Source organism: Polypterus senegalus, chromosome 7 (genome assembly GCF_016835505.1).
Source record: "Polypterus senegalus isolate Bchr_013 chromosome 7, ASM1683550v1, whole genome shotgun sequence".
Classification (NCBI taxonomy): Eukaryota; Metazoa; Chordata; class Cladistia; order Polypteriformes; family Polypteridae; genus Polypterus; species Polypterus senegalus.
Window position 1 is genome coordinate 57245437 of NC_053160.1, and position 22088 is coordinate 57267524.

At 42.7% G+C, this 22088-nt stretch overlaps 1 protein-coding gene and 1 long non-coding RNA gene across 4 annotated transcripts in view; one reads left to right on the top strand and one right to left on the bottom strand.

The window, feature by feature from the left end:
* rgs7bpa (regulator of G protein signaling 7 binding protein a) overlaps nt 1-887 on the bottom strand; it is a 117610-nt gene extending 116723 nt beyond the window's left edge. The window contains exon 1 of one of the 3 annotated variants that reach the window (XM_039758688.1): nt 828-887. Coding sequence is in view for 1 of the 3 variants with exons in the window: in XM_039758686.1 (XP_039614620.1) it covers nt 121-270 (150 nt within the window). In the remaining 2 variants the exon portion in view is untranslated. The other 2 variants (XM_039758686.1, XM_039758690.1) reach the window with 2 other exon arrangements.
* On the top strand, nt 620-19582 carry LOC120532576. Its single transcript, XR_005634317.1, has 3 exons — nt 620-707; nt 12283-12369; nt 17165-19582. It is a non-coding gene; the product is annotated as an uncharacterized LOC120532576 (long non-coding RNA).
* The last annotated feature ends 2506 nt before the right edge of the window (nt 19583-22088 follow it).

Sequence of the window (22088 nt, forward strand, 5' to 3'; positions counted from 1 at the left end):
GTGTATTTTTTTACTGCAGTTTTAAAAATAGTGCAACTGCACGTGATCTGAATTGAAAAAGGTGGGGGAGAGTGACACCAAAACGACGGCTTAAAATAATCGAAAAGGTGGTGCGCCTACCATCCTGCAGTCTTCCGGGGCTCTTTGGGCTCGGTGGGCGCTCTCCGAGCTGCCCCTGCGCTCCGGGTCCCTGTACGGAGGTTTGCCGATGTGAAAAATGGATCCTGTGGATCTGGGGCGGTTTTTGCGCCCATTCGGTGCAGAACTCATGCATACACATCCAATAATTAAACATACACTGCCAGGAAGAGTGCGTGGTCTTATTATTGTGTGGATGGTATTATCTGAGATTCAGTGCAGCTTTCGAAGCAGCGAACGAGTGGCTCCTCAAACTGTCTAATGTGGAAACGCCTGCTCTTCTCGGAGGCAGCCTTCAGCGCGCAGCAGAGCCGGATGAGCGTCCGCGATACCCGTCTGCATTTCTTCTCGGGCTCGGCGAGTCACCTTCACTTCAAAAGAAGTGGGGTCCCTGCAAAAGCAAAGCCTCGCATTGCCCACCTTCCCTTCGAGAACTGCCGTCAGGATCGCAACGAGGTAACCACTGCTCGCAGTTAAGAGTTTCCATGAAGGACTGGCAGCTGTTCGAAATCTAAAGACTCCGGGGATGCGATTTTGGATTTCTTCGTACGGATATTTGCCGGAGTCAGGTGAGGAAATCAAAAGAAAAAAGGGGAAAGAAGCCAAGCAAGTAAAAGAAGCAATGTAAGTGGATGCGACGGATAGTCCAGTTGTTATTCCCAAGGTCTTCTATAAAGAATATATCTAACCTTGGTGGAAGCAGGAGACGCAGGGAAGCTGGCAGACTGACGTGGTTAGCAACACAGCACATTCATAGGACGGGAATACTAATGTGAGCCATCAATCCAGACCCCCTGGAGCTTACACACTTACCCAATCAAATGTTCAATGGCATCAATTATGTTACTTCAGAGACTCCATTGTTACAAATCTAGCGTGCCACTCACGGTATGAGATAGTCATAGATCAACCTGTAATAAGGTACAAGGTCTTATTAATATCTGCAACATTGTGTCACTTGTTTGATGACGGGAAGCATTCTCTTTTAATTGACAATACACCTGGAAGGGATGGCTTGACGGCACTGACTGGTTTCATTTTCATTATTTTATTGACACATCATGAAGTGACAAGACTTTGGTTAACTTTAGCTTATGATAATAAAAACAGCAGACATGCCATAAAGTAATACCACAACAGAGAGGGAGCCAAATCAGAAGTGTTACATTTGATCATAATCCACTTTCTAAAAATATATAAACATTATGTCAATGCAATATACTATGTAGTCCATTATATGCATAAAACACACACACATATATAGGGCAAATACTGTTAATCTATATCTGTCTAGATATATATGTATAGATATAATACAGTGCATACAGTATGCAATAATATCCACCCCTTTTGGAAACCTGTTTCATTGTTCAATGTAGAGTAGATTCAGAAAGTATTCAGACCCCTTCACGTTCTGCACACTTTACTGTGTTGTAGATTTAATTTTAAATAGATAAATGTGCCATTTTCGCCCACCAGTCTACACTCAAGAATACATAATGGCAAAGTGAAAATATGTTTTCAGAAAGGTTTGCAGATATTCAAAATCAAGTCTCTCTTTCATATAAGTAATTCAGATGAATGGTTCTGTACTTTGTAGAAGTCCTTTTGGAAGCAATTACAGCTTTTAGTCTTCCCAGGTAAGTCTCTACAAGTTTACATACTTGGATTTGGGCATGCAGCTTATACCAGTCTGAGCTGGTAGATCCTATCAAGCACCATCAGAGATCCTCTCAAGCTCTGTCAGATTGGATGGGAAGTGTCTGTAAACTGCCAACTTCTGGTCTCTCCCAAGATGGTCTATTGGGTTTAACTCTGGACTTTGCTAGAGCCACTCAAAGACATTCAGTGACTTTTTCTAGAAGACACTCCAGTGTTGTCTTGTATGTTTTGGGTCATTGTCATGCTGAAAAGTGAACAGTCGTCCCGGTCAGAGGTTGTGTGTACTCTGGTGCAGGTTTTCTTGCAAGACCTCTCAGTATTTGGCTTCATTCATCCTACTTTCAATTCCGAGCAGTCTTCCTGTCCTTGCCACTGAGTTGCACCCACATAGCATGATGCTGCCATCATCATGCTTCACCAGACATAGTGCTTGGAGTTCTGCCCAATGAGTGTAATTTTTATCTAATCAGACCAGAAATCTTTTTGGCAATTTGGCAAACTCCAAGTTGGCTGGCATGTGCACCAGATTGATGGAGTGCTGCTGATATGATCATCCTTCCAACGGGTTCTCCCATTTCAGCAGAGGTCTTCTGAAGTTCTATTAGAGCAGGGGTCCCCTACTCTTGTCCTGGAGAGACCCAGTGGCTGCAGGTTTTTATGAATAAAGAAAGGTGAACGTCTCAGGAATGTCCCCAAAACAATTTAACAAAGTTCTTAAAAAAGAGAAAATCAACAATTTCGGAAATGCATGGTATGAAAGAAATAAAGCACAGCACAAAAGATCAAGGTTTGGGGAAATTCCCCATGGCAGAGTAATCATGAATGACTGATGTAACGGTCAAAATGTGTACAAACATACAAATGACAAGCAGAGATTTTCATCGCGGGACTTCTATGAAGAAATGACAGGAAATGTAAGACTGGCGTGGAAATGAGTTGGCAAGAAGTGATGTTTTCAATGGGAGCCGGTAGTGATATCATCAGAGAAGGACGGAAGTGAAGTCATTGGAATGAGACCGGAAATAATGTCTTCTAGTGAAGGAATGGGAAGTGGAGTCATCCTGGGGAGCAGGAAGTGGCTTATTGTGATGTAATTGCAGCGAGTATTATTTTTTTATTCTTCCTTTGGTTTGTCAAAAGAAGAGAAAAGGTGTTAGTACTCTGTTCCAACCCTCATCTGTTGTTCTGTCATGCTGTTTTGGACCCCTTTGTTTGCCTCCTAATCGTGCGTGTCTGACAATGGTATAGCACAATGAGAGCAGCAACAAGCCATGAAATTAAAGAATGGGTTTAATTAACATCAAGACTCGCCGCCTAATTAAGCAACTGGTTGGAGAGAAATTGGTTGGAGTTTGAGGCTCTAACTTAGTTAGTCTTCTGTTGGCTCACTCACTTCACATTTAATTTCTGTTTAAGGAAAGAAATGAAGAAATTCAGAGGAATGACGAAGAAATTCAGGGCACCAAATCTTTAAAAACAAGTCAATTAAAATTAATTCAAAAGAAGTTAATTAGCAGCAAAAACAGGTTACTAATTAAGTAAAGTGTTAGAATCAAAACCTGCTGCCACTGGTGCCCCCAGGACTGGAGTTGGGGACTACTGTGTTAGAGTGACCATTAGGTTCTTGGTCACTTCCCAGCTACTCAGTTTGGTAAGATGGACAACTCTGTGAAGAGTCCTGGTGCTTCCAAACTTCTTCCACTTCACAATTATTTTGACCACTGTGCTCCTGGAAACACTCAAAGCTTTCTAGACAGTTTTATACCCTTGATCTGATCTGTGCCTCACCACAACTGGATGACAGAGGTCTGAGTATACCTTCAACTCCATGACTTGGTTTGTGTCCTGACATGTGCTGTACAGGTAGGTGAAGTTAGAAACTAAGATCAATCAATTTAGTTTGCCACAGGTGGACTCCAATCAAGTTCTAGATACATCTCAAGAAGAAATAATGCAAGTGACCACCATTTGGAGTGGCACGGCAAAGGGTCTGAATACCTGTACCTATTTGAATGAGAAGTTTAAGTTTTTGATTTTTAATATTTTAATATATTAAATTTGCAAACATTTCTGAAAATGTGTTTTTACTTTGTTATTATGGATTATTGACTGTAGACTGATTGGCAAAAATGGCATATTTAACCATTTAAAATTATATTTACAGCACAGTAAATTGTGACGAAAGTGATGGGGTCTGAATGCTTTCTGAATTCACTTTAGCAGCCAACCTGTGCATGAGGTGTTGTTGTATGATAGTGTGTGTGTAAATTATATATATATATATATATATATATATATATATATATATATATATATATATATATATATATATATATTGTCAGGGATGCCAGGGGCCATGACCCGGCCGGGACGACATGAAGGACCGGATGTGGTTCTGCACCCACCCTGGATCACGTGGGGGTTGCCTTCCGGGTTGCTTTGGGGGCCACGGGTACAGGGCATGGAAGCCCTACCCTGTAGGGGCCCGTGGTCACCGCCAGGAGGCGCCCCAATGCCTTGGGGACCTGTTACCCCAGCACTTCCACCACACCAGGAAGCTTCCGGGTGCGCAGCCGGCACTTCTGCCACACATGGGTGTGGCTAAGTTTAATTGCCGGGAAGCAGCTGGAGCCCATCTGGGTTCCTATAAGAGGGGCCGCCTCCCTCCAGTCATTGGTGGATGTCGGGAGGTAGCGAGACAGAGCCGGGGAGAGGATTGGAGGCGGCCAGGAAGAGAAGGCACAAAGACTGTGAGCCTGGACATTGGGGGAATCGGTGCAAGAGGCACTGGAGTTTGTGAGCACGTATTTATTGTATATATTGTAAATAAACGGTGTGTTGGGTAAAACTATGTTGTCCGTCTGCCTGTGTCCGGGCCAGCGTTCACAATATATATATATATATATATATATATATATATATAGTAGGAGAATAACAAAAAAAAAGAGTTGGGCAGTTGTCCCCGTCTAATGTCCAGCGATCTTCAGTGAAAAATAATTGAAAATATTTGATCAAAAGTGTAACAGTTGATTACATGACAGTAGAAGTTGGCAACCAGAAGGAAGTATTGGTGGAAATGATGTCATAACTATGAGACCGGCAGTGATGTCATCTTTGGGAGATGAAGGCGAAAGTAATAAACTGGAAGACAAGCCGTTTTGGGAATCCCGGAGAGTTGGTGAGTGAGCTTGTTTATTGTTTTTCTTCATGGATTCTGATGAAAAGACAAGAGAGGCATTAATACCCAATACAGCCCCTTTGTCTTGTGAAGTTTCACTCACCAGTTGGCTGCCTGTGCATGTGTGTGACTATATATATATATATATATATATATATATATATATATATATATATATATATATATATATATATATATGTCGAGGATGCCAGGGCGACGACCCGGCCGGGACGCCTTGAAAGACTGGTAGTGGGCGTGCGCCCAACTGGGATCACGTGGGATCATCCTGGTTGCTTTGGGGGCCACGGGTAGAGGGCTTGGAAGCTCAACCCTGTAGGGACCCGTGGTCAGCGCCAGGGGGCGTCCCAATGCCTTGGGGACCTTGGACGGGGGAAGAAGAAGAGGGACACCCGGAGAGCTTCCGGGAGAACAGCCGGCATTTCTGCCACACTGGGGCGTGTCCATCGGGGAATGCCGGGAACCACCTGGAGCTCATCCGGGAGCATATAAAAGGGGCCGTCTCCCTTCATTCAGGGCTGGAGTCGGGTGGAAGCAGGACGAGGCAGGAGCAGAGAGTGTGGAGGCTGCCCGAAGAGAAGGCATTGGTTGGCCAGGACTGTGTTAGGGTTTGTGGTGCACGTAAAAAATTGTAAATATTGTAAAAGATAAACGTGTGGTGGTGAAAGACAACATGTCTGCCTGTCTGTGTCCGGGCCGGGTCCACAATATATATATATATATATATACGAGGTGTGGCAGAAAAGTAATGAGACTGGCAACACTGCAAGCGATCTGGCAACGCTGCGCTGTTGTCCTTGATAGAGCACGTGTATCAGTACCCTCCCATAGCTCAGTGCGAGTTTCAACTCCTTCCGTTAACTACGTGATTTTTGTGACTGCTATTAGCGAAGTTGTGTTTTTGGTTGTGCGTCACGCAAAATGGAACAGCGGAATTTGGAGCAACGTTGTGCCATTAAACGGCAAGTGTGACGTTTGAAAAGTTAAAACAGGCCTATGGGGAACATTCTTTATCCCGAGCTCAAGTTTTTCGCTGGCACAAATAATTTTTGGAAGGCTGAAAACACGTTGAAGATGAACATCGTTCAGGGAGGACTTCAACTTCGAAAACCAATGAAAACATCGAACGTGTGAACACTCTTGTGAGATCAGACCGTCGTTTAACATTAAGAATGTTGAGTGAACAATTAAATTTGAACAGATTTACCGTTCATCAAATTTTGACTGAACATTTGCACATGCGAAATGCCTGTGCCAAAATGGTGCCAAAAAACTGCCCTCTCCATAACAGAATTTTTGACCTCAAAAGGCATTCCTGTGGTTCCCCAGCCCCCTTATTCACCTGACCTCAGTCTGTGTGACTTTTCCTTTTTCCTAAACTGAAAAATGTCCTCAAAGGACGTCAATTCAGGACTTTAGAAAACATCCAAAACAGTGTAACGGACATGCTGAAGACCATACCGGTTGAAGACTTCCAGCGTTGCTACCAACAGCGGGAACAACGTCTCCATCGGTGTGTAGCTGCCCAAGGGAACTACTTTGAAGGGGATAACATTGATGTTTGAAAAAAAGAAAAAACTTTGGTAAATAAAAAATCAGTCTCATTACTTTTCTGCCACACCTCGTATATATATATATATACACTGCATATGTGTGTGTGTATGTTGTGGACCACCCAGACTGGCATCGGCAACTGAACCCAACACAGACAAGCATGGGACACAAGTTCAAGGCACACACATTGGTTTTTATTTTCTTTTTTCCTTGTGAGAAACGCCTTCCCCCATTTCCCACGCTTACAACACAGTCCCAACACAAGCACAGCACAAACACAAGTCTTCATTCTCTTTTCCTTCTCTTCCACTCCTCGGGTCAAGCTTACTCTTCTTCCTCCCGACTCTGGCTCCGGGAAGTGCTCCAGGTGCTTGATGACTCATTTCCGGCAGTACTTCCGTGTGTGGTGGAAGAACTGCCCCTAAGGGCTCAGCAGCTCCTGCTGCAGCACCCCTGGCAGCACCGATACCAACAGGGCTGTAGGAAACTCCAACTCCCATGAAACCCTGGGGGAGTCAGAGGCACCGCTGCAACCCAGGGGGTTTGACATCTAGTGTCCCGGGAGAGGTAACGCTCTGGCCACATTCCCTTCCCCGGTCCTCCCAGCGTGGAGCAAGGGCCCCAGCTGCATGCTACAATGTGTGTATATATACTGTATATATATATATGTGTGTGTGTGTGTGTGCAAGTGTACGTATATATATATTTTTGCTTTTTTTGAATTGACATATTTGTAAATTATTAAAACATCCACTAGAATTCCCTTCTTAAAAATAATTTATAGTAGTTTACTTTTATTTTTGTCCTTTGAAAACTGACAATTTTTAGAATCGAGTGTTAGATGACCATTCATTCATCCATCAATCCATGCAATTTCTGAAACCTCCTAATCCAATATTTTGGGACAGGGTGGACTGAACTCTACCTTGGCCACAGTGGGTGGTAGTGAGGAAGCAGCCTTAAATGGAACAGCAGTTCAGCAAGGGCTCCCGCACAATCACACACCCATACTCGGCCACATTGGCTCAAGTTAGAGAACTTTTGTTTACAAGTAAGTGTTTGACATGCGAAAGGTACCTGGAGAAAACCCTCAATGTCACAAGGAGAACATCCAAATTTTATATGGACAGTGGGCTAGCTGAATCTCAGAGTCCTGGAGCTGTGAAACAGTTACTCCTTGTCCCTCTATGCCCCAACCTCCAATGTAAACTATAACATGTTAAATGCAGAAAGAGTTACATTTTATAATTAATTGTGCTGTCAGTAACTATAATTATAATTAACAATAATTAATTGTGATGTCTCTAATGTGTGATGCTTTTCTAAAGAACTCAGCAGCTGAACAATTCTGACATTATAAATACAGTATAAAAATATCTGCAACAGATTGCAACTCAGTGTTAAGTATGTGCAACCTGCAGGAAGATAATACAATTTTCTGTAACATTTACCATTTATCTTACAATTTTTTTCTGTTTTTGTTTTTGTTAATCCTAGAAATGCAGTATCTTTCACTGCTTATTTTGAATTAGGGTTAGATATGTTATACTTTTATGAAAACACAAGGATATATTTACTGTATAATAGTAGGAATCTGAAGGGACAAGGGTATCATTCACCTACGGCTCCTGCTTTTTCCTGACAGCCATTCTGCAGGTGATGAAGAAATGAAAGAACATCTACAACCTTAAACGAGTTGCTACTCTTTTTTGAAACTAATTACAGTGGAAGGACATGACATCTTATTGCCTCCTAAATCCATCCATCCATTATCCAACCCACTATATCCAAACTACAGGGTCACGGTTGTCTGCTGGAGCCAATCCCAGCCAACACAGGGCACAAGGCAGGAAACAAACCCCGGGCAGGGCGCCAGCCCACCGCAGGGCACACACACCCACACACCAAGCACACACTAGGGACAATTTAGAATTGCCAATGCACCTAACCTGTCTTTGGACTGTGGGAGGAAACTGGAGCACCCTGAGGAAACCCACACAGACACGGAGAGAACATGCAAACTCCACGCAGGGAGGACCCGGGAAGTGAACCTGGGTCTCCTAACTGCGAGGCAGCAGCGCTACCACTGCGCCACCGTGCCTCCTGCCTCCAAAATCTATAGTACATATTTTATTTTTTACTTTTTCCATTTCTGTCAAAATACTCTATCAGGTTTCCTTTCATGTTGAGAAATTATTATACAATTATTATCTTAGTAATTCTATACTTTTAAATTGTTAAGGTAATGTTTGTATGTCTCTGGGGTGGCTTGCAGGGTGGAATGTCAGAGGACTAGGACTCTGAAGTGTTGCATCTTTGTGTCATTTGAGAATGTAAGACAGAGCAGGATGAGACTGTATTTTCACTTGTTTTTCTTTAATCGCATATTTGTTTAAAAATTTTCCTGGTTGTTGTGAAATATTTCAACAGCTAAAAGGAAGATGGGCAAAAAATGTCAGTTTAGTATAGCTTCAAAAACAACAAGAAAAGGTGAAAGGTGTCTATAGGATATCATAAAGAAATGTGAATTTTTAAAAAAGAACAAATGTTACAAAGAGCAATAATCAATTTTAATCAGTTGGAATATGTCCATCCATCCATCCATCCATTCTCTAACCCGCTGAATCCGAATACAGGGTCACGGGGGTCCGCTGGAGCCAAACCCAGCCAACACAGGGCACAAGGCAGGAACCAATCCTGGGCAGGGTGCCAACCCACCGCAGGTTGGAATATGTCATGAATTCAAAAGAAGGGAAGGGTTATTACATCTATGCTCACTGAAATCAGATACAAATATTAAAGATCAATACAAAATAAAGAGAGATTGGGTTGGAAGGGGTCATCACTGTAAAACCTCCAATAAGAACGGACATGTCAGAAAACTAATTAATGAAGCTTCTTTGTGACGTCTGAGGTAATCTTTGATTCCGAAGGGCAGCATATAAAAGTAGCTGTGTAACTGAACAAAACTAAATGATTACTGGCTGCAACATGCGCATATAATTGAAACGATAAGGAATTTATAACATTCTCTCTTTAATTCCTATGATGTCTACTCACATACTTATAATAATAGCAGAGTTTCACTTGAGTATAAAACTCTCCTCTAGAATCTTTAGTAGAATCATAAATTGTAGCACTCTTGGAGGTTTCTCGCCACCCTTTTTCAAGACTATATTGTTTTTCTTGTCAGTGTATCATAGTTACTCAAGAATTCACTACTTTCCTATTGATAACAATTTGCTTCCTTCTGTTAAACCTTTCAGCAATGATGTAATTTGTATTTGTGTTCATGCTCCATGCATCCTAAAATATGAAGTACTCACAGTTGGCCACTTAAGCGTATAATCTTTAGGAGATGAAGATTTTTATTAAATTTACCTCTAGACAAATTGACATTTTTGTGGAAAATAATGTAAATTCCAAAATAGTTGGCAGAGGTTTTCTGAGAAACATTAAAATTATATATGAGGGGAAAACAATTTCTTTTAATTCACAAAAATGTAAACTGAAGACCGGATGAACAACATAATTAATCATGTATATCTCTGAAGTTGATGGCATACCCGAAAGAGTGCCCACTCCCTAAAAAAGACTGGCATTACAAACAAAATTTTGTCATTTCATCACAAGAGAACATACTGACTTTTATCATCATTATTATTTGATCAAATGGAAGAGTCTTAACCCACTTACCATAGCACACTGCAGTAAAGACATTCTGTCTATTTCAAACCAGAATAACACAAATTTGTGTTGTGAGAAGGTGTCCAAAAGTTTTTGAGAATCTGTTAGGCATCTAATAATCTTAATTAACGATCCTGAATCTGTGCTTCCTGAGTGAGTTCAGTCTTCTAATTTCGTGCTCTCTAGATGGGTAGGCAAGGAGGTGTCACATCTGATTTAATACATTTCTGACAGATTTGTTGCAATTCTCTCAGTGTAAATGAATTTATAAAATAATTAAAAATGTATTTATCAAAATATAAAGGTGATCTTGTTCTGAGTGTATTAGGACTTCCTGAGTATGTCCTATTGATTCTTGGGATGGCTCAGTTTTCATTAAGATATATCAAACACAGAGTGCTGTACAAATTTTTGAAAATCCAAAAACATTTTGAAAAGCATGGGCAAATTTTCAAAACAGTCTTAAAACAGAGAAACATACTGTGAAAGCTCAGCTAACTATTTCAAATTAACTTTGAGACTGAATATTTCAACGTTTTTTATATTTTACTTGTCTGAGGGCAAACAGATCGCCATTACAAGGTAATGACACGACAGGAGAGTGGCTTGTGCCTTATGCTGGCCATATAAGCAGTGGCTTGTGCTCGAATTGTGAGCATCTGCCACAACAGCTCACTTCTCCTCCTGATTGTGGTATGTTACCCGTAAAAGAAAATAAATTACTTACAGTTTCTAGGAAGAAATGGAAGAGAAAAGGAACTATGTAAGCATCACTATATGAGTACAGAATGAATAAACAAACATGTACTTAATATTTACAATACACTACAAACAACCTCAGAGCTATGTTGTCTGCAGATTACAGTAGGCTAAATCAACATTAATTATCATTAATGCAAAACAATGACCTGCGCCATGATGGAAAATTCAAAAGAGATTTTTTCCCTTCCGGCAGTTCTTTCAAAAACTTCACCTAAGAAATCTGAACTACAATTAGCTACAAGGGACGATTCAAAAAGTTTCCACACTTATTTTTAACTACTTATTAAAAATTTCAAAAACAAATTACATCACTTTTCTACATAGTCACCTTCCTTTGCTATGCAATTTTCCCAGTCACAAACTCAGACACGACCAATTACTACTGAAAATATAAAAGTGCGGAAATATTTTGAACGTCCCTCATATAAACCATCAATGGCTGACAACTAGCAATAGTTTAAAAAGTAAGATTTTTCCATCACTAGAGTGGGAATCTTGTGTCTACAAAAGCTATTGCAGTCACCACAAGTCTATTTGAGCTCAATTTTTAACCACATGATATTGTAATGTGCTATTAAAATATGTATTTTATAATAGTATTAATAATTATTTACATTTATATATTAATTTTCTTGCTACTCAAAATGCTTTACAAAGAAATTGGGGACCCACTTCAGCCACCCACCCATGCTTTATTGTGCCAGTACATTCACCACACTTTAGGTGGTGAAGTGGTGGGAGAGATGGCCAATTAGAGACAGGGGATAATTAGGGGGCCAGAATGGACTAGGCCATGTTGAGCATGAAACAGTTGTTATATAAATAAAATGTATTAGAATTCTGAGCAATTTAGCTAGGGAAACACCCTACTCTTTTCAAAAGATGCCCAGAGATCTTTCATGACCGCAGCGAGTAATGTCTCATCCAAAGTACAGCACCATATTTACAGCACAGTGTCCCCGTCAAGCTGTGGCATTGGGATCCACACACAGACCACAGGGTAAGCGCCCCCTCATGACCTCCCCAACACCTCCTCCAGCAGCAACCCTAGCTTTTCCTAGATGGACTCCCATCCAAGTATTGGCCGGGTCTGAACATGCTTAGCTTCACGTTGATGACTTGTTCTGAAGTGCAGGTGGGACAGCTGCTGAAATGCTCTGATAAACCATCGTCATGCATGTGCATCAGAGTTTCACCTTAACAACTTATCAGAGGAATGAACTTCCACTCTGGGGCAGGAAAGGTGATGCCTATAACAGTGTTGTCTCTTTTTCCATCCACAGTGCCAAGAAGACAACCCATGAGGGCAACTGACTCCGCCTCTTCTGGTCAGAGCTCCATAAAGGATGGAACGTATCTACATTCTATAAGTTAGTTTTCAATATTTTATCATTGTAAAAATATTTCATAAATATAATATCTGCCTCCATTATGAAGTACACAAGCAAAAGTTAAAAATGCTTCAAAATAGTGTGTGTGCTCATCAGAATGTCACATGAGTACATTTTCTAAACTGCAGTAGATTTTTTGTTCCTTTTTTGCCCTGTAAATATTCTGTATATATAATTTGGCCCCACATATAACATAAAGATTTATTTTCCATAATAGCAGAAAAAGCTGAAGTTGCACAATAAGGGAAAAACACCAAGGAAAAGTCAGTCAGTAAACAGCTCTTCCCAGGTTAAGCACTTGACCACTCAGCCACACTCCTTCTCTTCTGTGTTGGCAGTACTGGGGTTGTCCATTGCCTTATTCTATCTGACATTTCCACCGAGCTTGTCATCTTCAGTATACTCTTTATGGGGTGTGAGGTCAAGGGGATCACGCAAAACTCTGCACAGAGACCACAGGTTTTCATTTCAGCCAGTTTTTAATTAGAAGCCAATTATTGCTAAGAATACAGCATACTTTTTTAAACTTATTTCTATTTTATCACTTGTTGAAACTGATAACCATCAATTTCTCCTTTCATGCTTAATTTGAAATCCTAGTTTTTTAATTGCTTACAGTTTTTATTCCCTTTTTGTTAGTTTTTAAAGACTTCAATCGGTATGATTCACAACAATTGGGCATACAATAAGTGATATAATATTTCATATCACATTCAACTTCAGTCCCTTCCACAACCCATCTAGAAAGCTAAGAAATAAAACCCATTGGACTGTGGCTCAAACTAGTATGCTATACTGAGTTTACATGTTCTCCCTGTGGTTTTGTGTGAGGTTTTCCTCACACGTCCACTAAGATATGCTTGTTATGTTTATTAACCATTTAAAACTGTCAAGGTGTTAGTGTCAGTGTAGGCACGTGGGCTTCACATCAGACAGGCAGTCCATCCAGGTCTCTCACCTTCATTAAATCCAATGCTTCCAAGATGGGCTCTGGCTCCCCTACAAACATGATTTCCATTAAACAGGTCTGAGAATATTATGAGATCTTTGTATTTACAGTGCAAATTTCTGTGGGTACTAAACATAGTGTTATGAAACATTTTAGAGTCACTAAACCAAATGATAAACTATTGTACTTTGCTTTAAGAAACATTTCAGGTAATTAAAATGTGAGGTTGAGCTGAATAATACAAATCAGTCTAGTGGCTGTGATAAACACCAGCATTGCAGGATGTAGACAGATAACAGCTCAATTGCTGACAGGCTTTGATTCCTCAGAGGGTATTCTTTTACTAGTTTAAGTTCCCCTGCCTATTACTTCAGTATTTGTTTTCATCCTTTTTTTTCTGCTCAGCTTCTGCAGCTGCTGAAGTTTTAGATGACTTCGGGAGAGGAGGGTTTAGACTTGTCTTAATGGGTTAACAACTTGGCAAGATGAATTTTCATCTAGATGTAAAAAAGTGGATTTCAGATGGTGGTGCTGCTTAAGCATTTTGTTAATTCACATGTGACAGCCATCATCTAGACTTCTCGTTATGCAGTTAAAAATTACATCTCACATTCAATGATCCTGTCACTGCCCCCCATGACTACCCATCCTGCCCTGAATCCACTACATTAGTATTCCTTATAACAACTTTAATCTTAACAATAAATAAACAAAGAAGCACACATCACAAACCAAACTATGACTTTTAACGTCAAATACAAATACCTTTTCAAAATAGTCAAAACTCAAAAGTGAATGTTAAGGGGTTGATTCAGTTTCTTTGTTGCATATGAGAAAAGCACACATCTGCATTTTCTGATGGCAATGTTACCTATGAGGTCACCACACAACAGCTTCTGTGTGAGGTCTGAGTTGATGCTGATAAAAGTCAAGCTGCTTATACTCTTTCGCGTCATGGATGGCTTCAAGAAGGTCCATATGATCTTAACTTTTGTTCAGGTAACTGAAAGAGTTGCTGCAATCCAGAGGGGAACTCATAGATTTGGACTTCAAAGGTATTAAATGGCAATGATATGGCACTTGATTTATTTCCTTAATAAATGAAGGCCTAATTAGTAATAATGATGATGGTCAAGGGTATCAGTGTGCTGTTATTCTTTGCTACTCGATACAGGCAACAGTATCACTTGTGACATGATGCAACAATAACCAAAACAATTTTAATATTACTACTACCACTACTACTATTAATAATAACAATAATAATAGTAAATATAATAATATAAAATATAACTACTACTACTAATATATAACATAATACTACAGGTCAGGTCAGGTTGGGGAGCATGCACTGGGACAGCACATTGCCACACCCACCACATGACAAAACAGCTCAGGATCTTGGTTGGCAACCCCCCAGGCAGACACACGCTCCATCCTCCAGAAATGACCCTCTATCTGGCACAGCAAGGTGTTACGTGAGCATCCCCTTGGCCTGGTCTAGCCACTCAGAACCTGCGAGCCTGATCACCCTCTGGGAATCGCGACACATGGCCATAGTGCCGTAACTGACGCTCCCTCACAATGCAGATAATGTGCCTCATTCAGGACTCCATGAGCAACCGTTCTTTCGACAAGTCAAACCAGTGGCACCCATGGATTCTCCAAAGAGATGCAGTACCAGAGTCCAGCCTTTGTCTCAGGTCACTGGATAGCATCCATGTCTCGCAACTATATAGCAAGACAGGAAGCACCAGGACTCTAAAGACTTGGACCTTCATCCTTTTGTATAGATATTGGGAACAGCACACACTCCTTTTCAGCGACCTCATGACCGCCCCATGCTCTCCCATTCTGTCTACTGACTTCATAGGAAGAGTCAACAAAGACATGAATGTCACTGCCGAGGAAAGTAAACCTCTCAACAAGGTTGACACACTTTCTGCAAACAGACACACTGCAGATGGCTGTGCCCAATAGGTCATTTAAGGCATGGATCTTGTTTTTGTCAAGGACACTCGCAAGCCCAGACACTCTTTAGACTCCTTGCTCAGTCTCTTGAGAGCCCCGATCGGAGCATCCATTGACTCTGCGAAGATCACAGCATTGTCAGCAAAGTCAAGATCAGTGAATCTTTCTTCACCAACGGATGCCCCACAGCCGCTGGACCCCATGACCTTGCCCAACACCCAGTCCTTGCAAGCATTGAACCAAGTAGGAGCAAGAACACACCCCAGACAATCCCTGGAAAAAACTGGGAAAAATGCAGAGATTCTGCTTGCCTCTGCACAGCACTCACAGTACCAGTGTACAGGCCGACCATGATATCCAGCAACCTTGAGGGGATCCCATGAAGTTTAATAATGTCCCACAGGGCAGCTTGATCAACTGACTTGAATTGTCAAATTGACAAAAGCTGCAAAGAAACTCTGCCAATATTTGCGTTTGTGCTCCATGAGAACCCTCAGTGCCAGGATGCAGTCGATGGCAGACTTCTTAGGCGTAAAAACACACTGCTCCGGTTGCTGGTAGGTGAGAAAGTGATCATGGATCCTGTTGAGGACGACCCTAGCAAGGAATTTACCCGGCACTGAGAGCAGTGTTACAGCCCTGTAGTTGCTGCAATCCAGGCGATCAACCTTCCCTTTCCAGATAGGGACGACAAGTCCCGTTTTCCAGTCAGTTGGGATGATGCCCGTCTCCCAAATGGAAGCAAAGACTGCTTACAATGCCAGGAGGACAGCTTTACCACCAGCCTGGAGATACCACAGATACCTGCCACCTTCCCTACCCTCAGCTGGTCCACCACCTGTGTAATCTCTATGAGATTGGGTGGTTCACAGCTAATTGGAGAATCTGCCTCAATAACTATGAACCCAGAGATGTTCAACGTCCTAGCTGGAGAATTAGCTTTAAACAGATGCTCAAAGTAGCTAGACAAGGGGGTCACAACTGCCATGTCATCCATAAGGACTGTTCCATCACCCATCATGAGTGCCATTCTCCGAGGAACAGATTCAGATTTGCGTAATGCTTTGATTCCTCTGTAAGCAGGACATGGGTCAGTAGATAATAGATGGTGTGTTACTATTCCTCTTACAGATTCCTCTAACAAATGCCTGATTATCTGCTGTCATAGCTTCTCAAAGATGCCATCAAGCCATGCACTGCAACTCCTCTCAATGATATCCAGAGTGCCCTGCGAGATGAAACACCACCTTCTGGGAACACTGGTAACACCAACACAACCCTCAGCAACCTTGAGGGTCTTATCACGGAAGGTCTCCCTCATCACATTAGGATTGGCAGTCGTTCCTAAATCCGAAACTTGGCGAACTACTACTACTACTACTACTACTACTACTACTAATAATAATAATAATAATAATAAAGATAATAATATTAAATACAACAAAAACTACTAATATATAAAACACTACTACTACTAATAATAATAAAATAAAAACTACTACTAGTACTACTACTACTACTGAACATGCTTAATAAACTTTAATTCAGTAAATACAGGTAAAAATGAAGCCGAATATTTAGATAATTAAAAAAATGCATGCATGATTATATCACCTACACCTCAATATCAATATAAATATATATGCTATGTATATATATTGTGACCGTGCTTTTGTTCTCTAGAGCTGTTCAGGTACAGAGGAAACACACTGTTTAGCCATGCAAGATCAACTGCAGATAGCTGCAGCTCAGAGTGTGAACATGCATATCTCATGGTGATGGAAAGTTTTAAATTTGAGCAACTTACTCAGTAATCTGTTCATTTTCTCCTGTTCGGTCTGTTCTGTCTTTTAGGCACAGCGCTGCCGCTCCTGCCTACCTTCAACTTGATACCCCCAAGGAATATGTCTTCAAATTCTTCTAATCCAAAGGATTCATCACTGGAGCAGAACAGCTAAAGAAGATGTCAAGTTTGCTGTTTAAGTTCAAGAATAAAATCTGTGTGCAAGCAAACTCCTAGCTGTATATTGTGCAACTCAGAAGCCCAAATGCAACTATATATTGTAAAAGGAAAAGAAGAAAATGATAAAGAGTTGCGGTATCAAGACGGCCACCCCATATAATTGGATGCATCAAAAAATCGAAAACCATGCAATTATTGCAGAGTTGTCTCTGCAGACGGAAGTTCAAAACAAAACTCCCAAAAATTGCAGAGCTTCTGGCTTTCAGTACCAGGTGGAAGGACACTGGAAGTGACATCAGTGGTGTTCTAGCTGTCAATCATCCACTCTGCAGTGGGAGAAAGACAGAAAGATGTTAAGACGCAGCGCCGACCCCTGGTGTGATGGGGGAATTATAGTCAAGAGCCCTTCAGCTATCCCCTGTGAGTATGTGTGAGACTATATACTACACTGCCCCATTGCTAGCTGAGACCCATAGGGGCCAGTGGCCCTTCCTGTGAGGGCAGGTGTCCCACGAAGCGGGTCCTACTTGCACCTTCCCAGGGTCCGGTCCTGCAACACAAAGAGCAGAAACAGGGGCAGAGACGCTGCCTGGACACCACCACTCGCATCCTTCCGTGTTGCACACAGGCAACGTTCCCCCCTCCGACCAGCACCCCGGCATGTGCCACTTCAGCAACCCCTCCAAGGTCTCTGCGCCCCCCAGATTGGAAAATCAGACGGGACCGCCTGCACCCCTGTCGCCTCAGCCGACTTCGGGGTTTCCTTCTGCCTCATCAGAGAACGGCCCTTCTCAAGATATGAGCTCCCAGCCTCACATCCCTCTCTATTGGATGAGCCAGCTCTCTTCCTTCGGGTCCTCCTCTTTTTCTGAAATGCCATGATGGTTTGGGTCTCCCTATGGGAAAGGAAGACACCCCATGCTGTCTGCGTCCCTGTAGAGCAACATGAGACCGACACTGGCTTGGGACATAGGGCATTAGGACCTACCTTGCTCTTTCCCCCCTCACCACCAGATCGGTCACCACCACCGCATCCACTATCCGAGCCCCCACTACTTGAATCCGATCAGTCATATCACGGTTCTTTTCATTGGGGTTTCACTTTTTCTTTACAGGGCTGGTTCCACTTACCTGCCCTGTCGTGCCGCTCTGGTTGGAGTATCCAGCGCCGCATCATTCCGCCCACTAATGCAGCGTCTTCACGGACGCGACCGCCTTCCCCTCCAGCTTCTTCAATTCCTCCCAGAGGGCATGTATCACCTGTAATAGTGACTCTGCCAGCTGATGGCCCTCCTCCAGCTCACGCAGAGCAGCCAGCAAGCACAGACAGTCAGCCGGCAGTGGACTTACCTGTCGATCAGCCCTACTCACCGGCTGCCTACCATGGGGCCGTCTCCTCGGCCCAATCGGGTCCTTCCCCGGCTCAATCATTGGCCGGTACGCACACCATTCAATCCCTTGCCTGCCTCAGGGAAGGACTTTCAGTCCTCGGCCATCTTGCTTCCCATGCTCCTGGTGCGGTGGCGAGCCTCCGGGCAGCTCCGCAGCTGCAGCGGCCGTCCGAGCTGCAGCGACTCCTACTCAACAGCTCTTCCTGCTGCTGCCACGCCGATAAAGCCCCGCGGATCAACACATCTTCTGCCACCGACGCGGATCCGGGCAGTCCCTGCCTGCAACACAAGAAACAAGTCCAACCCCCTAGGGCCGACTGCCGTTGAGCAGGGAACTTACTCCTGGGTCCCGTTTGTCCGAGGCGACTTCCCCAGCATGGCCTTACTAGACACGATACCGTCCCGGGCGTACTCAGCGGCGGCACGCTCATAGAAGCCTGCTGCACTCCTGCTACACCTGATGTTATTTTCCCACACCAGGTGGGAATGGCCCTTCTGCGAACAGGTGGTGGTCCGTTGGGTGAGTCAATCCCACGGGGTTGTGTGTATACCACTCCCGCAGTGTGTGTGTGGGCTGACCCGCTGCAACGGGTTGTCCACAAAATTATTTTTAGAGACTGGTATCTGCCATGAACCAGGCATATAGTATCATCTGGGATGCCATTGTGGGAGGTTTCCTGAACACAGATAGGTGGACACTGAAGGTTCAACCACCAACACACATTTATTCATATTTTTCATATTTACAGTGCACACAACCCAGTACTCCATACCAAATCACCCACAGTCCAGGCCTTTCACAATGCCTTTCTCTGTCTTCCTGACTGGCTCCACTCCTCTACTCTGAGCTCCATCCTCTTCCACCTGACTCCAGCCATCGAATGGAGGGAGGTGGCCCCTTTTATGCTCACCTGGATGTGCTCCAGATGCCTCCCGATGAACTTCCACTGGCACTTCCTGGTGTGGCAGAAGTGCCGGCTGAGCACCTGGAAGCACTCCGAGTGTCCCTGGTGTTCTTTCCCCCAGCACCTCCGGGTGTGGCGGAAGTGCTGACGTCCAGGGTTTCTCAGGCATCTGGGTGCCCCCCGGCGGTGACCATGGGCCCCTATAGGGTTGAATTTCAATGCTCTGTTCCCGTTGTCCCAATACACTAGGGGGTTAATCCTGCTGGCTTCACTCGCCAACCTCCCTGGCCTGCGCTACACGCCAGCCACTTTTTGTCTCTGCCACTCGTGTTGTGAAGAGGGGGACTGAACACACCCGATAAAGATGCGGTTGCTCCTCCGAAACACTCTCTTAAATGGTGATAAAGTTTTTTTTTTTTTTTACCACCTCTTTGCTCAATCTGCTGCTGGCTTACTGCTGCTGCCATGCCACATGATCTGCATCTTGTGTGGCACTTCGAACATTTAAAAGCAGGTACAGCAGCTGTCTTTGTCATCTACTCTTTGTCTTTTATTTCCGGTCCCAGGTGTGCTTAAATATCTTTGCACAATGACTCGTCTCGCGGGATGTGAGTTCTTGATATTTTAGTTTATAATTTAAAAACGAAGTAAGAATCTGAAAATCTAACAACATCACATTAAAGTTTGATAAAGTCTGAAAAGAATGATACCAAACATACTGTATATATGTAGATTTTAAAATAAACTCAATTGAAAGCATGACAAAAAAGTCACATAAAATCATTGCACAAAATCGTTGCACTTTTAGGCTTAGTATTTGATATATTGAGAGTAGGCAGATTATATATATATATATATATATATATATATATATATATATATATATATATATATATATATATATACAGTACAGGCCAAAAGTTTGGACACACCTCCTCATTCAATGTGTTTTCTTTATTTTCATGACCATTTACATTGGTAGATTCTCACTGAAGGCATCAAAACTATGAATGAACACATGTGGAGCTATGTACTTAACAAAAAAAGGTGAAATAACTGAAAACATGTTTTATATTCTAGTTTCTTCAAAATAGCCACCCTTTGCTCTGATTACTGCTTTGCACACTCTTGGCATTCTCTCGATGAGCTTCAACAGGTAGTCACCTGAAATGGTTTTTTTTCAGGGTGCGCAGCCGGCAATTCCGCCGCACGGGGGTGTGTCCGTGGAGGATTGCCGGGAAGCAGCTGGAGCCCATCTGGGCTGCTATATCTATCTATCTATCTATCTATAAGGGGTCGCCTCCCTTCATTCGGGAGCAAGAGTTGGGTGGAAGAGGACGGACGGAGCTATAGAGAGGAGTGGAGGCGGCCAGAAGGAAGCCACAGAAGACTGTGAGGCCTGGATTTTGGGGGATCGGTGCTGGAGGCACTGGGTTGTGCACTAAAACAATTGTAAATATTTTGTAAATAAATGAGTGTGTTGGGTGCAAAACTGTTGTCCGCCTGTCTGTGTCCAGGGCTCGTTCCACAATATATATATATACTGTATATATATGGAAGGATTGGGGAAAGATGCTTTTTTAGGGCACTGCCTTCTCCAAGATGCTAGGGGGCAGCTCCCCTGGTTTACAGCGGTGCCCTGGATTCCCACTGGGCACCATAGTACTTGGAGTTCTGTATATTGGCACTGTTAGGTGCCGTGGGTACTGCCAGGGGGTGCTGTGAATGAACTGGGGGACATGAGGTATCCGCCTGACCCAGAAGAGCTGGTAGGCCATGTGGGCGGAAGAGCAGAAGCACTTCTGGGTTGGATAATATATAAAGGATCACCATTTTTTCTTCTCAAATGACCCTATTGTTCTTACATGAAAAAATAATTCAATAAAAAGCATTTGATGTACATAAGAAGTAACAAACCGCACACAAAACTCTCAGGAATCATTTATTAAAATCTAAAAATGGAATATTAGGGGGAGAGTGGGAGTTAAACCATTTCACTTTTAGTTGTGCCTGTCAACAGTTTAGCACTAATATTTTAAGAGAATGGAGGAGCCTCAAAATATTTCATATGCTATGAAAAAAGGCTGAATACCCCCAGCCTAAAGATATCACATGACAGTTAGTCACTTACGTGTCAATAGTCTGTTGTAGCTAAGCATTTGTGTTAATTAACAGGTCTACTGTTATACACAGTCTACAGCAGGGATCTCAAGCTGCAATCCCAGAGTGCCGCAATCGCTGCAGGTTTTCATTCGAACCCTTTTTCTAAGTGACCTGTTTTTGCTGTTAGTTAACTTATTTTGAATTAATTTTAATTGACTTATTTTTTAATATTTGTTTTCTGGAGTTTCTTCATAGTTCCTCTGAATTGCTTCATTTCTTTTCTTAAATGGCACCCAAACAGAAATGAAATGTGAAGTGAGTGAGCCAACAGAAGATCAACTAAGTCAGGGCCTCAAACTCCAACCAATTTCACTCCAACCAGTTGCTTAATTAGGCTCTGATTCTTGCTGTTAATT